Source organism: Bufo bufo, chromosome 1, assembly GCF_905171765.1.
Source record: "Bufo bufo chromosome 1, aBufBuf1.1, whole genome shotgun sequence".
NCBI classification, from domain to species: Eukaryota; Metazoa; Chordata; class Amphibia; order Anura; family Bufonidae; genus Bufo; species Bufo bufo.
The window spans coordinates 826425992-826440893 of NC_053389.1; the positions used below are offsets into that span (position 1 = coordinate 826425992).

The following is a 14902-nucleotide window of genomic DNA, read 5'->3' on the forward strand; positions in this document are numbered from 1 at the left end:
GTCTATTCACACATCCGTGTGTGTTTTGGGGATCCACGAATCCGCAAAACACGGACACCGACAATGTGCATTCCGCATTTTGCGGACAGCATATCGCCGGCACTATAATTGAATATGCCTAATATGGTCCACAATTGTCCACATAGGGTTGTGCTGACTGAATCCCCCACATTTTTTCTTTGTAGTTTATATTGGAGGCCTGGCGATCTCCATGAAGTCATGCACACCTGACCAGTTAGTCTGCCCTGCAGGCTGGTTTTAAAGTCAGTATAAAACTGAGTTTACTTCTACAGGGCCTACCAGTAGCCATTTGGCTCCAGGAGAAGTATATAGTGGGCTCAGCATGCATGTTTGTACTTGCATCCCTGGATCCGATGAAAGCTGTAATGGCACCGGACGGGGTTAAAAGCAGAGTGTGCCTGGCGTTCATGCTGTACCTGCGCTCCCTGGACTTTGTGTGGCTGTCATGGCCCATAAACAGGTAGGAACTAGTGTTAGGGACCACTCATAGAGGCGACCTTGACGTGGTGAGTGGCTTATTACGCTTTGGCCAAAATGTACACCAATGCCTCATTCAACATCCAGCATGGAGGCAGGGCGGAGTGCTGGTTGCAGAGTGCTATTGCATTTGTGTTTTTTTCTTTGAATATGTATTTCGCCATGGCGATGTGCACCTGCATATAGGGTTGTGCTGACTGAATCCCCCACATTTTTTCTTTGAAGAATAGGACATGTTCTATTTTTTTCTGGAATGAAATTGAAATGAATGGGTCCGCAATTCCGTTCCACAAAATGCGGAACGGAATTGCGGACGTGTGAATGGACCCTTAAGTTTGTACATTATTGATATTTAATTTTGACTTTGAGAAAAATTCAACCAGTTTCCGACATCCTGATGCTCCAAAATCTCTAAAAGACATGTGATGAGGGAATTCTCATGTTTAAGTTAAACAATACACTTAAGTTTCCGAAAAGCTTTTTTAAAGTCATTGTTCCTCAGGGTGTATATAATAGGATTAAGCAGTGGGGTCACCACAGTATAAATCAGAGACAAGACCTTACTCAAGATCAGTGATTGTCCTCTGGTTGGAAACATATAGACGATGATTATTGCCCCATAAAATAAGGAAACCACTGTGAGGTGGGAACTACAGGTGGAGAAGGCCTTTTGTCTTCCGGTATTGGATGGGATTTTCAGAATGGTGATGGCAATGTAAACATAGGACACCACAATTATAATAAAAGGTCCAATTGCAACTAAAAATCCCTTAATAAGGATCCATTTATGAAGCATGGAAGTATCTGAGCAGGAAAGCTGCATTAGGGGCTCAAAGTCACAGTAGAAATGGTCAATGACACTTGGTCTACAGAAATTCAGGTTATTAATGGAGATTACTTCAACCATTGTTAACATGGCACATGTTCCCCAAATCACATTTACTGTTGTGACACAAAACTTATGGTTCATGACAGATTGATAATGAAGGGGGTTACAGATGGCCAGATAACGATCATAAGACATCAAGGACAAAAAAAGACATTCCGAGGTGTCCGATATGACAAAGAAATAAAACTGGATGAAGCAGCCAATGAAAGACACTGTGAATTGTCCATACAGTACAGTATGAAGAAGGGTGGGCACAATATTGGTAGTGAGCAGAAGGTCACACAATGATAGCTGTGTAATGAAGAAGTACATGGGAGACTGAAGGGTTTTACTCACCAAATACAAGATTATTATAAGCAGGTTTCCTGAAATAATTCCATGATATATGATAATCAATAGGCAGAAGAAGAGAAATGTGAAGTTGGGAAGATCTGGAAATCCCAGAAGGGTGATGAAGGTGACGTTATTTCTCAATATCCCCTAAAAAATGTTTGACCATTATAAAATTTAAAGCTCCATTCATTCAAACCAACTGCATCCTAACAATCTAAGGCTTCTTTTACACTAGCGCTAAAAGAACAGCCTGCCGTAGTGCATCGTATCTGCCATAGACAGATACAACCTTTCCCCATCGGAGCCCATTGACTATAATGGGACCCAGCTAGGATCTGGCCTGTTTCCGACATTAATGCAGCATTTTTTGTCCAACTGAATCCCAGAACTAATGCTGTAAACAAGCCGAATCCCCATCGTGTCCCATTATAGTCAAAGATAGTATTCTGTTGTGAAACTAGCCTTGGTAAAAGATCTTATTATCAAGAAGCCTTCCTTGTATTAGTGGCTAAAGCACATTCCTTCCATACATGGACATCTCCGGTCCAATATGCTGTTTTTGGAAGTAAAAGTTTCTTTGGTAAACCATTGTATTCATCTTGTACAGATGTAAATTAAGAGGAAAAAACATATTATGAGGTTCACATGCCATTTATTGTACTAGGATTGTCTAACTCGAATTCATCTATTTCCTTCCATGTAGACTAGAGAAAAAAGAATCTTTAGAATTTACAGTAAATTCAACTCAAATTTTTTCAAAAATTTGGATTCATTAGAATCACGAATTCTTGAGATTTGATTCAATATATTTTTTTGAGAAAGAGAGAGCAAGAGAATTTCAAGGCCTTTAAAGCACTTGATTCTGCTTGAATTGATTTGTAACCAAATCTAATTTCTTTGCAAATTCAGACAAATTGGACCCAAACAAATTTTGGAAAATTTGCTCATCTCTTTGTAGACTCTAGGTGGTTATCAATGTTCACTTTTGATAGTGGAGACCAAAACTGTAATCCAGTGAATAACAAAGAAACAATATTACAGCATATGTAGAACATGCCTTATCTCTCATTAGCACTTTAGAAATGGATTTGCTTTGGCAGCTGCTGAAATAATTAACAATCACGCAGAAATTTTAGCATTTAACAAATATATTTGCAAACGCCATTAAAGAAAAGTTACAAAATCAAATGTTGCCCTTTGACTAAGCCAGTGACCACCCATTTGCAGGCATAGAGCTCTGGTCCCAGTGTGTACCATCTCTGTACTAGGCCATAGGAACCATATAAAACATTTCTTAACAAATGGAAAGTAGAGAAGAGAGAATGGATTCTACAAACAAATTTGTTAGGAAATTCCAAAAGTTTTTTTTTAAATTGAATTCCCACAGTATAACAACCTAAGCCTGCCCCAAAAAAGGGATCATTTTTCGACAGCTTTTGTGAAAAGCCATTGCTTCATCACGTTCCAGTAACATCAGGCACTCTAGATACGCAAAATAGAAGTGTTAATCGTTTATTTCTTATTAATTTACAAAATGCATAGTGAATGAAGAAAAGAGAAATCTAAGTCCAATTAATATTCGCTGTGACCGCCCTTTGCCTCCAGCATTAGTTATTCTCTTTATACTTGCACACAGTTTTTGAAGGAACTCTGCACAGAGGTTGTTCCAGAGACCTTGGAGAACTAAGCACAGATCTTCTGTGGATGTAGGCTTGCTCAAATCCTTTTATCTATTCATGTAATCCCAGACAGACTGGATGATGATGAGACCAGGACTCTATGGGGGCAATATCATCACTTCCATTGGCTGCATGTTGAGAGTCATTGTCCTGCTGAAGAAAACCTTTGGATTCGATCAGATGCCTCCCTGATGGTATTGCATCTGCCATCTGTCTTTATTTGTGAGCATTGAGGACACCAGTAGTCCTGACCAAATTCCCAATTCCATTTCCAAGATGTTTGGAACAATCTCCCTACTGAGTTCCTTCAAATATTTTGTTCAAGTGTACTTAAAAGACCTGATGCTGAAGACAAAGGGCGGTCTTACCAAATATTGATTGATCGATTGATTCTCATGTTCATTCACTTTATTAATTGATCATTTTTGGACACCTAGTTAAAGAAATACCATAGCTGCTTCCAATACTACTGTGTGTGCAGAAACATCGGCAGACATCTCAACTCAAAACGTTTTGAATGTTTTTAGAGCATAATAATTCTGAAAGTGCAGTGTGTTATTAATCAGACTGCTGGTTACCACCAGCTACTATCTGTTCACCCATAGCCATAAACGTCTTGGTGTTAAAGGGGTTTTATAGTTGTTCAAAGTTATCAAATCGGTGAGGGTCCTACTGCTGGGACTCCCACCGGTCACGAGAACGGTGGATCTATATCCCCTGCAGCCCTTCTGAAATGATCAAAGCAACCAGTCGCACATGTACATGGCCGCTCCATTCATATCTATGGAAGTTTCAGAGCAAGTGAGCCAGTTTTCCTTTACATCAGTTTTGATAAATCTCCCCCTATGAGTTAAAAAGTAGACTTAGTGTGGTTTTGTCACCTGGAAGGTTCGTGTCCTTTATATTTCATCATTCCCTTGTTAAATGAATGGACAATGTCCCTGATAATGGCAGAAACCTCCCTCTACAATTCCCTTCTTTATAGCAACAGAGGCTGGACATTTCAATGAGACAGAAAATCCTGCTGCATCTCCTGGGCTCCGTAGTTCGTTGGTGCAGTCACCTAAATTATCGGTTGTGGGTGGAAGACTGTGGAGTCTAAATCATTTCTGCTGCTCGCAATGATTCTGCCTATGGTCTAGAGATGGCTCCTCCTCATACTTTGTAGGAGATGGCTACATGTAAATGCAGAGGTCTCCTCCACTGACAAGCAGGCGCTTAATTCCCAACTATTGTCTCTTCCTTCGAGCAGTGTAAGAGCCACATTATTGTCCTTACTGCTAGATAATGATGACCTCCCTCACTGTCTAATTTCGCTGTCTAGGTAGAGCGTGTTGCAAATATTGCCATGCTTGTTGTGACATGACAAAGAGACAACTGATGAGTCTCTGCACCATAAAATACTCAGAAGGTGCATCATCTGAAATGTAAAACAGTAAGTTTGAATAAGTGGAAAAAACTTATAGGACCTAAATAGTGTAACACCCAGCAACATGTACAGCATGGTATCTGGCAGATCCTTCAGTACTGGCTGCTGTGCCGGATACAGAAGCCTTGCACAGTCTTATGCACAGTGGTACAAAGCCCATGTCATGGACCAAGGACAATCCATGCTGCTATTCAGAAGCAGAATCTGAACTACAATTTATTGAGTCAATTTATGTGCTCCTGCTTTATATAACTGGAGGTCACTATAGTATCTCTTGTCAAGTGAAATCATTGAGAAACCTTTTATTAGAAATCTATTACCTTTGACCCTGACATGGACTTATTGTAACGTTTATGCCCTCAATGAGACACTACAAACTGTGTGTGTGATGAAACTCGTAGGACAAATGCAGGGCTTGTAGATGTCAGACTGGTCTATGAGATGTCTTCTCTCGTGTTGTTGGCCTCTATCATCTATCCTATGAAGAAAGCAGTGGAGGATGCTAAAGATCTTCATGTGCTCTAGCTCAGTGTGTCACAAGTGTCTACCAGCGACAAGTGAATCGAGGCATCTCACATAGCTTCCAGCTCATTCATTTTAACAATTGTTCCAATCAAACCACATGGTAAATGCAGACAGTAAAGCCCCATAGTCTTAACAGTGAAGCCCCATAGTCTCATAGTGATCAGTGATACAATCAGCTGTGACTTTCTGCACTAGTCAATGGATGATGATAACATTTACCAGTAATGGCATCTGCCTCATCCAACTTGGCTTTATACATAGGAGCTCACCTCAGCAATACCTCCAGTGTGTGCAACGTCCATATGTGTTGATAATATAATATGATATACTATGTCGATATTTCTGCTATAATGCAAAGCCTATCACACATAGAGTCCATCCAGTCTGATCATAGAAGGATCATTACATGGCAATTTTATATGTTTTTGGTAGAAAGCTCAATATCCAGAGGGCTCTGCACAAGGCTCCCCTGTGTGCACCCAGAATACATGCAAGAACTCTAATTATCCGATGGGGACAAAATCTATTAGGAATATTTATTTTGCTATTGCTGGTCATAATTGCCTTAATGTAAGAAATAAAATGATGTAAAAAAAGTATATCTCTATAAATCCAGGAAATATAAAGTTACCAAATACCATGTACAAAGATCTGATCTGATCATTCATAATACATTATGTTCTGTCCATATTCTGCTGCATCATGAAAGCCAGAGACGGTATTATGGAGAAACTCAGTGGACAGTACTGGTAGGCAGGGGTGTAACAAGGACCTATGGGGCCCCATAGCAAAACCTAGGATGAGGCCCCATGCCACCATGTCCACCTCAAGTAGCATGAATACGAGAAGCTTTTGATTGTGTGGGTTTTCCTAAAGCACAGGAATAATGCACACGGTGATGTCACAACTATGGATAACTTACACGGGAAGGATACAGCACAGGCATGTGAATCACATTCACAATGATGTCACAGTATAGCAATAAGGCCCACAGTGATATCACAATAGTATGATAATGCACATCATGATGTGCAGGAATGAATCAGTGATGTCACAACACAGAAATAATGCAATCTTCCATTATCCATATACTTCACACTCTGCACATTTCTCTGAGTGGAGGTGGGCCCCCTTAGTTATTTGGGGCCCCTCAGCAGCTGCTATGCCTGCTACACTGGTAGTTACACCCATGCTGATAGGCTGCAACTGATCTACTAACCAGTACTGGATACCCAAAGCCTTCTCTTACTCCGAACCCCCATTTTCTTCCATTACATTTATACACTGACTATCACTGTGGTCTGATTGTATTACGTTACATATACAGAGATGAAAGGACAGAAAAGTCTGGTTTAAAATTTCAGCTTTCTCTAATCTGAAGCTGTAGTTCCCCAGAGGGGGCGCTACCATTCTTGCACCTACCAACTGTCTCTAATGTCTAGAAAATAATGTAATCTGTGTATTTAATTCCAGATCATCCTTATATACTGTGCCTTAATAATATCGTTGCACAACAGTCATTACATATAATGTGCCAGGTTGTGCAGCAGGTGGCAGTGTATCTGGCAGAGAGTACCTTTAGATAGAATGGAACTTACCATTCCAGTCTACCCCTTTTGGGCAGATGTGGGCTAGTCCTGCTTCCTACCAAGGGAGGGGTTGTATGAAGATATATCTGCTTCTTCTCCTGCTCAGACTCCTTCCTCTTCCTTATTGTCCTCCACTCCATCATAAGACATCCATAACGGAATGTGTGGCCATGTGGCCTATTATTGACCAGCAATAAGCTTGTCTATAAGCTGAATTATTTTCTGGCCAAGTTGCTGGTGTACCACTTAACTGTGGTAATGATGGTGCTGCACTTCACCAAAATTTCATTCTGCTCTATGATATTCATACTTCTGCCCAGCCGTTTATTTTTTTTTTTTTCAAAACAATTGTTTAAAATTACAGTTCTCACTGTGTAGCAAGGTAAAGGACCAGCTGTTATGGGCAGGGACAGTACATGCCTTTTGTGGCCCTTTGGGTCAATGTTTTTTGCCACAGCAGCAAGGTAGCACTCCAGCAAGAAAGCCAGGTCCTATTGATACCTCCACATTTGTTTCCCACCCCAGGTGCTTATCCACCTTCTCCTCCATGGACATCCTCCTGTCCCTAACAGCAGCAGGGCAAGTTGCAAGGAACAACTCAAATGGAGGATAAGGATAAGAAGGATGAGAAGCTGCAACTGGAAGAGGAGTCTGAGGTGGGAAAACAGGAGGATGATGACTTCGACTAATTGTCTAAAAGGGGGGTGGGGCCAGAAAGAAGTGACTCATTGGCCATGCTGGCCAGAATGGCGAGCTGTATGCTTTCTTGCTTATGCACTGACAGGCGTATCATTCACAGCAGTCTGGTGATTACTGGATAGACATGCTTTTAGTCCCTCGCTATTAAAGCAAAATGTGAAAATGTTTTCCTCCTGTTGAAAGGGAGGCCACATTAATTTATAACCAGCAAATGCCTACCAAAAGCGAGTCTGAATGGGAGACCCCTCTATGCCCCCTCGGGGTCAACCACCTCCCTTCTTTTCAGATGCAACAAGCAGCAGAAACCAGATCAATCTCCTAAACATGATGGAACAGTTTTTTCAGATGCCACTTCAGCCTGAGGCAAATCAGCAGGCCAAGACTTCCCGTCTTTGTGCCCAGGTTCAGTTCTACCTAAACACTGTCCTGTCTGCAGTACATACCCTGTCCCTGCACCCATGAACTTCTCATCAGGCAGACTGGAACAGTGGACCAAACTGTCCCATTATGCTCTCTGGCTTCTTTATTTCCCAGACTCCAGGTTTTCCGAGCCAAAGGAGGCATGGTGACACCCAAACTGACCAAGTTATCCTCTGCCAGTGTCCAAAACATCACTTTTGTCAAAATGAACCAGACATGGATCTGGGAGGATTTTCACACTCCTCCGCCTGAGGCCTATGAATTGATCTGGCCCTGCTGACAGTGCCCCATCTTGCCACTGTTGCTGTCTGCCTACCTGCCTACTATCATGTTGCCTGCCTATCATCATGTTCCATACTGCTGCCTTCATGCCACTGCCACCGTCATGCCACTGCTGCTGTAGTCCCCTACTGTTACCACTATTAATGCTACACATCTGCCACTATTAATACTACTGCTACTACTACTACTACTACTATTCCTATTACTACTACTACTACTACTACCCATAAACAGTCTTTTATGGTCCACGCTATGCTACTTCTGCTGCTACTAATGTTGTGGCCAAATGCCACTATAACCTAACTTTTCCATTCTGTACTGCTGCTGCTCTCAAATAAAACGAGCTACTTTTTCTTCTGACAAGTAACACTTGTACATGGGCAGGCATTTTACCTACATGAAGGCATAATAAAGCCACTTTTTACCCCCCATAACCCATATGTTTAAACACCGTTAAGGGACAATTTTTGGAAGCTGTGGAATAAGAAAAAGCATAATGCATGCAACGGTGGGCTGTGTTTTTAAACACGCTCTTAGTCAATGCCGCCAAACATGCCTTTCCCCATAGCTATATATGTTTGTGTTAACCATAGAAAGCAGCTTTTCATGTTTTGTTCATATTTTGCTAAATGTTAGGCCTAAAGCACATGACAGTTGTTTTTCTCGACCTCCGTTACATTTTTTTTTTTTGGCAGATAGGATGGGGACCCATTCATTTCAATGGGTCAGCAAAAAAATGCTGATAGTTCATTCGTTTGTGTTCCGCGTCCGTTGTCCGTGTTTCCCTTCAGCAAAAAAAATAGTGCATGTCCTACTTTTGTCACATTTGCGGACAAGGATAGGCATTTATTACAAGGGATCTGTGGAAAAAAACAGATCCTCCAAAAAAAAACAGATGCCGCATCCGGTTTTTTGGGCGGACGCACAATTTGCGGACGCAAAAAACAACTGTCGTGTGCATGTAGCCTTATGGGTTTTCTTTCTTTTTCCCTTTTCAATCCTGTTTATGTGTTGTAGGGATGACATTTGTCAAATACATATTCTTTCCGGTCGGTCAACTAAAGTACAACTAAAACATCGTCAAGGTAATATTACATGATTATTAGGTTAAAAAAAAAACTGTTAAAATGAATGAAAAGTATATTTGTTTACTATTTTTTCAGTTAATAAAATTAAAAAAGTCTTAAAACAAAAAATAACAAAAAACATAAAAATTATGTAAGAAAAATGAATTAGTACCCAAAAGAAGGTCTTAGGTTAGAATTGGATGGCATTTTCTCTGTGTGAATATAATGCTGATATTTGTAAATGACGACAATGTTACAGTCAAAGTAGAAGTTTATTGGGGAAAACTGTGCAATTTAAAGGAGGTTCTACAGTAGTATCCTGCTTGTCTGCCTCTATCCTGGATACTAGATAAGATACGGCCTCGAACCTGGATACAGGATGAGATACGGCATCTGGCAGGGATTCCCGGGCTTTTTTCACTTTGTAACATGTGCAGCAGCCATTATAGGCAAAATGCAATTAGTTGCCACGAAGAGCGAGGAAATTTGACTTTGGTACGAAATGAATTTTTTCTTAAATTCAGATCGGGTTCAACTTCGCCAACTTCAATTTGCTCATCTTTACTCTCAAATTGTCCAGGAAGATGGACATTTTTTATTTTTTTTTACGCAAGGCCATTTCTCTAACTTGCCCAAAACATAATTAAACATCAAATCCCAGCCAGTCCCCTAAATGTCCCCACATAGTAATTATTTCTGCCACTGCACAGTATTTATGCCAACATTGTGCCCCTTCACAGGTTATGTCCAGATATGTGTCCCCTCACAGTAGTTATGACAGATATGTGTCCCCTCACAGTAGTATGCCCAGCTGTGCATCCTTTACAGGATTATGCCCAGCATTCTGCCCCCTTCACAGGTTATGTCCAGCTGTGTCCCCCCCACATAATTATGTTCAGCTGTGCCCCCTCACAGTAATATGCCCAGCTGTGCCTCCTTTACAGGATTATGCCCAGCATTGTGCCCCCTTCACAGGATATGTCCAGCTGTGCCCCCCCACACAATTATGCCCTTCTTTGCCCCCTCACAGACCTGCAGTGAGGAGCGCCGACATGGGGGAGGAATGATGAAGAAGGGAGCCGACCGCTCTTTGCTTCATCTTTAGAGGCAACTGTCTCTTCTTCCTCTGCAATCCGGGACTGTCCCGCCGGATCCAGGACGGCTGGGAGGTATGTGTCAGTGTCACTCAGACATCATTTATTATAGCTGTCATTGTGCTCAAGAGCTTAGGCAGGGGGAAGGGAAAAGAGAAAAAAGCAAAAATAATCATAAAAAATAATGAAAAGATACATATTTTCCTAAACATTCTGAGTCCCAGGAGGCTAGAGGGTGTTATATACCAATTTCCACTTGATGTGGGAAGTTCGCACATCTTTTCAATAGACAGTGTGCACTCGTACAAGTGCTGCGGTCTCTTCAAACATCTGATGGGCGAGGATGCTGATCTGATATTGTTGACCTATACTGAGAATACATTATCAATATGTGAAACTAGAAAACTCTGGTAATATATTTACTAATTACCTTGTAGAGGGATTTCAGAGGATAACGCACTGCGTCAGGCAGTTAACAAAAATACTGTATGTTGCTACAGATGTATTTCTGGAGTGTAAAAATCCTGGAATTTATTGTGATCAATTTGGAGTCAGTTCTTCTCCAAATTGGCCCATTTAAGTAACATCAAAGGTAACAACTGAGGTAGAAGCTGAGAATCTGGTCAGCAGCAGGACCTTGTGTGCCTCACTGCCCACTTCAGGACCTTGTGTGCCTCACTGCCCACTTCAGGACCTTGTGTGCCTCACTGCCCACTTCAGGACCTTGTGTGCCTCACTGCCCACTTCAGGACCTTGTGTGCCTCACTGCCCATTTCAGGACCTTGTGCACGATTCTCCTCTGCCTACAGAGCATTCTGTCCTCACCTCAGCTCACCAACAGTGCTTTGGTGAAAGACAGATCAAGCAAATTTACCATACACACCAGACACAGAGAAATCCCTTTAACAAGAAAGATCTTTCTTTGGAATTAGCAGTAGGACATGAGATTATTAATGGGACATATTTTGCGAAGTTACAGTGAGCAAAGGCTCTGTACTTTGTCCTTTTACATTCCAATAAATTATTTGGTGTGGATAAGGCTCTATATTACGTTTTATTTTTCAGAATGTTTTGCCATTTATTTGAAGGGAATCAGACGGTCAGAAAAGTCAAAAGCTATTAGTCAACTAATGGTTTCTTTAATGGCTTTCATAATGTCCTTATTTCTCATACTGTATATTATGGGGTTTATGGAAGGAGTCACCACGGTGTATATCAGAGATAGGACTTTACTGATGGTTGATGATTGTCCACTTGTTGGGACAACATAGACACTGAACAGAGTGCAATAAAATATGGAGACCACAATGAGGTGGGAGCTACAGGTGGAGAAGGCTTTTCGTCTACTGATATTGGATGGAATCTTATATATTGTGACAATAATATTACTATATGAAACTATTATTATTATGAGCAGGATACAAAGTACAGGAGGTCCCAGTGCAGAAACTTCTAAATCTGCGAACTGAGTACCCGAACAGGCAATTTCTAGCAATGGAACAATATCACAGAAAAAATGGTCAATAACATTTTTTCTACAAAACTTTAGCATTAATAATGTTACAGTGTCCATAGCTGCTATGAAAAAAACAGCCAACCAACAGGATATAAGTAGTTTTATGCAATATTCACTTGTCATGATAGAGGAGTAACGGAGGGGATTACAGATGGCCACATATCTGTCATAAGACATCACTGTAAGGAGTAGACATTCAAATGCTTCCAAACTACAGAAAAAATAAAATTGAATGATACAGTCAGTAAAACCAATGATCCCCCCATTGTTCAGTAGAATGTGGAGCATAAAGGGGACAATAACTGTTGTCAATAACATGTCATTGATAGACAGTTGTGAGATGAAGAAGTACATTGGAGTGTGGAGGTTCTTGCTGGTGGACACCAGAGTGATGATCAGGAAGTTTCCACATAGTGTGCCACAGTTAACCCAGAGTAGTAGGCAAAAAAGCAAAATTCTTAAATCTTGGCTGGCTTGAAATCCCAAGAGGAAAAATTCTGTGATGGCAGTAACATTGTTCTCCTACAAGAAGATCAAAAAGTATTGAAAACTGAGCTGATACCAAATTAAATTCTTATACATTAAAGTTGTTGTCCGGTCTCAAAAACCTCTTCACAGCTGACTTCTGATTTCGCACTGTGGCCTCCATCTCTGTGTGGTAAGAATCGACAATATGTCATACTTCCCCCAACCCTTTTCCTGTATTGCATCAGAGGTCACATTTGGGGGGGGGGGGGGGGGGGGATCTGAGACAACAATGTGCAATCAGAAGCCATAGCATTTTCTGCCTCGGAAAGGGGAAAACAAAATCTCAATCATGAGCTCAGTTACTAAACAGACACACTGGGGGAGAAGGAATGGGTGGTGGAGTAGCAGAAGGCTGATGATGATGATGATGACACCGATCATCATGAACAGTCATTTTAGTGGAAGGCAGAGCTGGAAAGAACTAGGTCCTTGGGCACATTGGCCCGATTAGCAAGCTGTTTGCTTGCTTGCTTACGTAATGACCGCTGTGTCCTTACCATCAAGCAATCTGATAAATACCAAATAGCATGCTTTTAGACTCTCGCCATAAAAGCAAAATAGGGGGATGTTTGCATGTTGCCAAAACGGAGGCTAAATACATTTTTATAATACATTTATTACCAGGAAACACTGTGTACATAGCTTGCCTCCACTTTTGGTAAGCAGATTCCTGCCACCTGCCATCTCCGCTTATTGAATTGGTATATCAACATTACTGATTAATAATTATGCATAATTATTTTCTCATCACATTGAAGCGATAATTTCTACTAGGGTTGTGTGTGTATATATATATATACACTGTACAGACCAAAAGTTTTGACACACCTTCTCATTCAAAGAGTTTTCTTTATTTTCATGACTATGAAGGCATCAAAACTATGAATTAACACATGTGGAATTATATACATAACAAACAAGTGTGAAACAACTGAAAATATGTCATATTCTAGGTTCTTCAAAGTAGCCACCTTTTGCTTTGATTACTGCTTTGCACACTCTTGGCATTCTCTTGATGAGCTTCAAGAGGTAGTCCCCTGAAATGGTCTTCCAACAGTCTTGAAGGAGTTCCCAGATATGCTTAGCACTTGTTGGCCCTTTTGCCTTCACTCTGCGGTCCAGCTCACCCCAAACCATCTCGATTGGGTTCAGGTCCGGTGACTGTGGAGGCCAGGTCACCTGGCGCAGCACCCCATCACTCTCCTTCATGGTCAAATAGTTTTTCTTTACTTAGCTGCTTTTTTCTTGCCATAATACAAATTCTAACAGTCTATTCAGTAGGACTATCAGCTGTGTATCCACCTGACTTCTCCTCAACGCAACTGATGGTCCCAACCCCATTTATAAGGCAAGAAATCCCACTTATTAAACCTGACAGGGCACACCTGTGAAGTGAAAACTATTTCAGGGGACTACCTCTTGAAGCTCATCAAGAGAATGCCAAGAGTGTGCAAAGCAGTAATCAAAGCAAAAGGTGGCTACTTTGAAGAACCTAGAATATGACATATTTTCAGTTGTTTCACACTTGTTTGTTATGTATATAATTCCACATGTGTTAATTCATAGTTTTGATGCCTTCATAGTCATGAAAATAAAGAAAACTCCAAACTTTTGGTGTGTACTGTATATATATCTATTTTATCAATAATTTTATATTTGTTTGATGGTGATTTAATAAATGAATGGAGGTAGATGCAAAACTAGTAAGAGGCATGCCTACCATATTTTGTTTGATCTTTAACCCTTAGCATACTGGGACTGGGTGACCCAGTAGGTAGTGAACCCCCTGTGTCCATCATTATATAGTGTGAGCCTCACAATATTAATTAATCTATATATAAAAATGATTAATCATTATAAATCTTAAATCTCCATTTATTCAAACCAACTGCATCCTAACAATCTAAGGCTTTTTTTACACTAGCACTAAAGAAACAACCTTTCCCGGTCGAAGTCCATTGACTCTAATGGGACTCGGCTAGGATCCGGCCTGTTTCCAACATTAATGCAGCATTTTTTTGTCCACTCGAATCCCAGAACTAATGCTGTAAACAAGCCGGATCCCCATCGTGTCCCATTATAGTCAAAGATAGTATTCTGTTATGAAACTAGCCTTGGTAAAAGATTTTATTATCAAGAAGCCTTCCTTGTATTAGTGGCAGAAGCACATTCCTTCCATACACGGACATCTCCTGTCCAATATGCTGTTCTTGGAAGTAAAAGTTTATTTGGAAAATCTTTGTATACATCTTGTACAGATGTACATACTGTAGATTAAGAGGAAAAAACATATTCTAAGGTTCATATGCCATTTATTGTAGCAGGAATGTCTCAATCATATTAATCTATTTCCT

At 40.7% G+C, this 14902-nt stretch overlaps 1 protein-coding gene across 1 annotated transcript in view; it reads right to left on the reverse strand.

Moving 5' to 3' along the window:
• Positions 1 to 946: 946 nt before the first annotated feature.
• LOC120989771 (olfactory receptor 11A1-like) overlaps positions 947 to 14902 on the reverse strand; it is a 64280-nt gene continuing 50324 nt past the window's right edge. The window contains exon 4 of the mRNA XM_040418086.1: positions 947 to 1867. Within this exon, the coding sequence (XP_040274020.1) occupies positions 947 to 1867 (921 nt within the window). The remainder of the gene's footprint in view (positions 1868 to 14902) is intronic.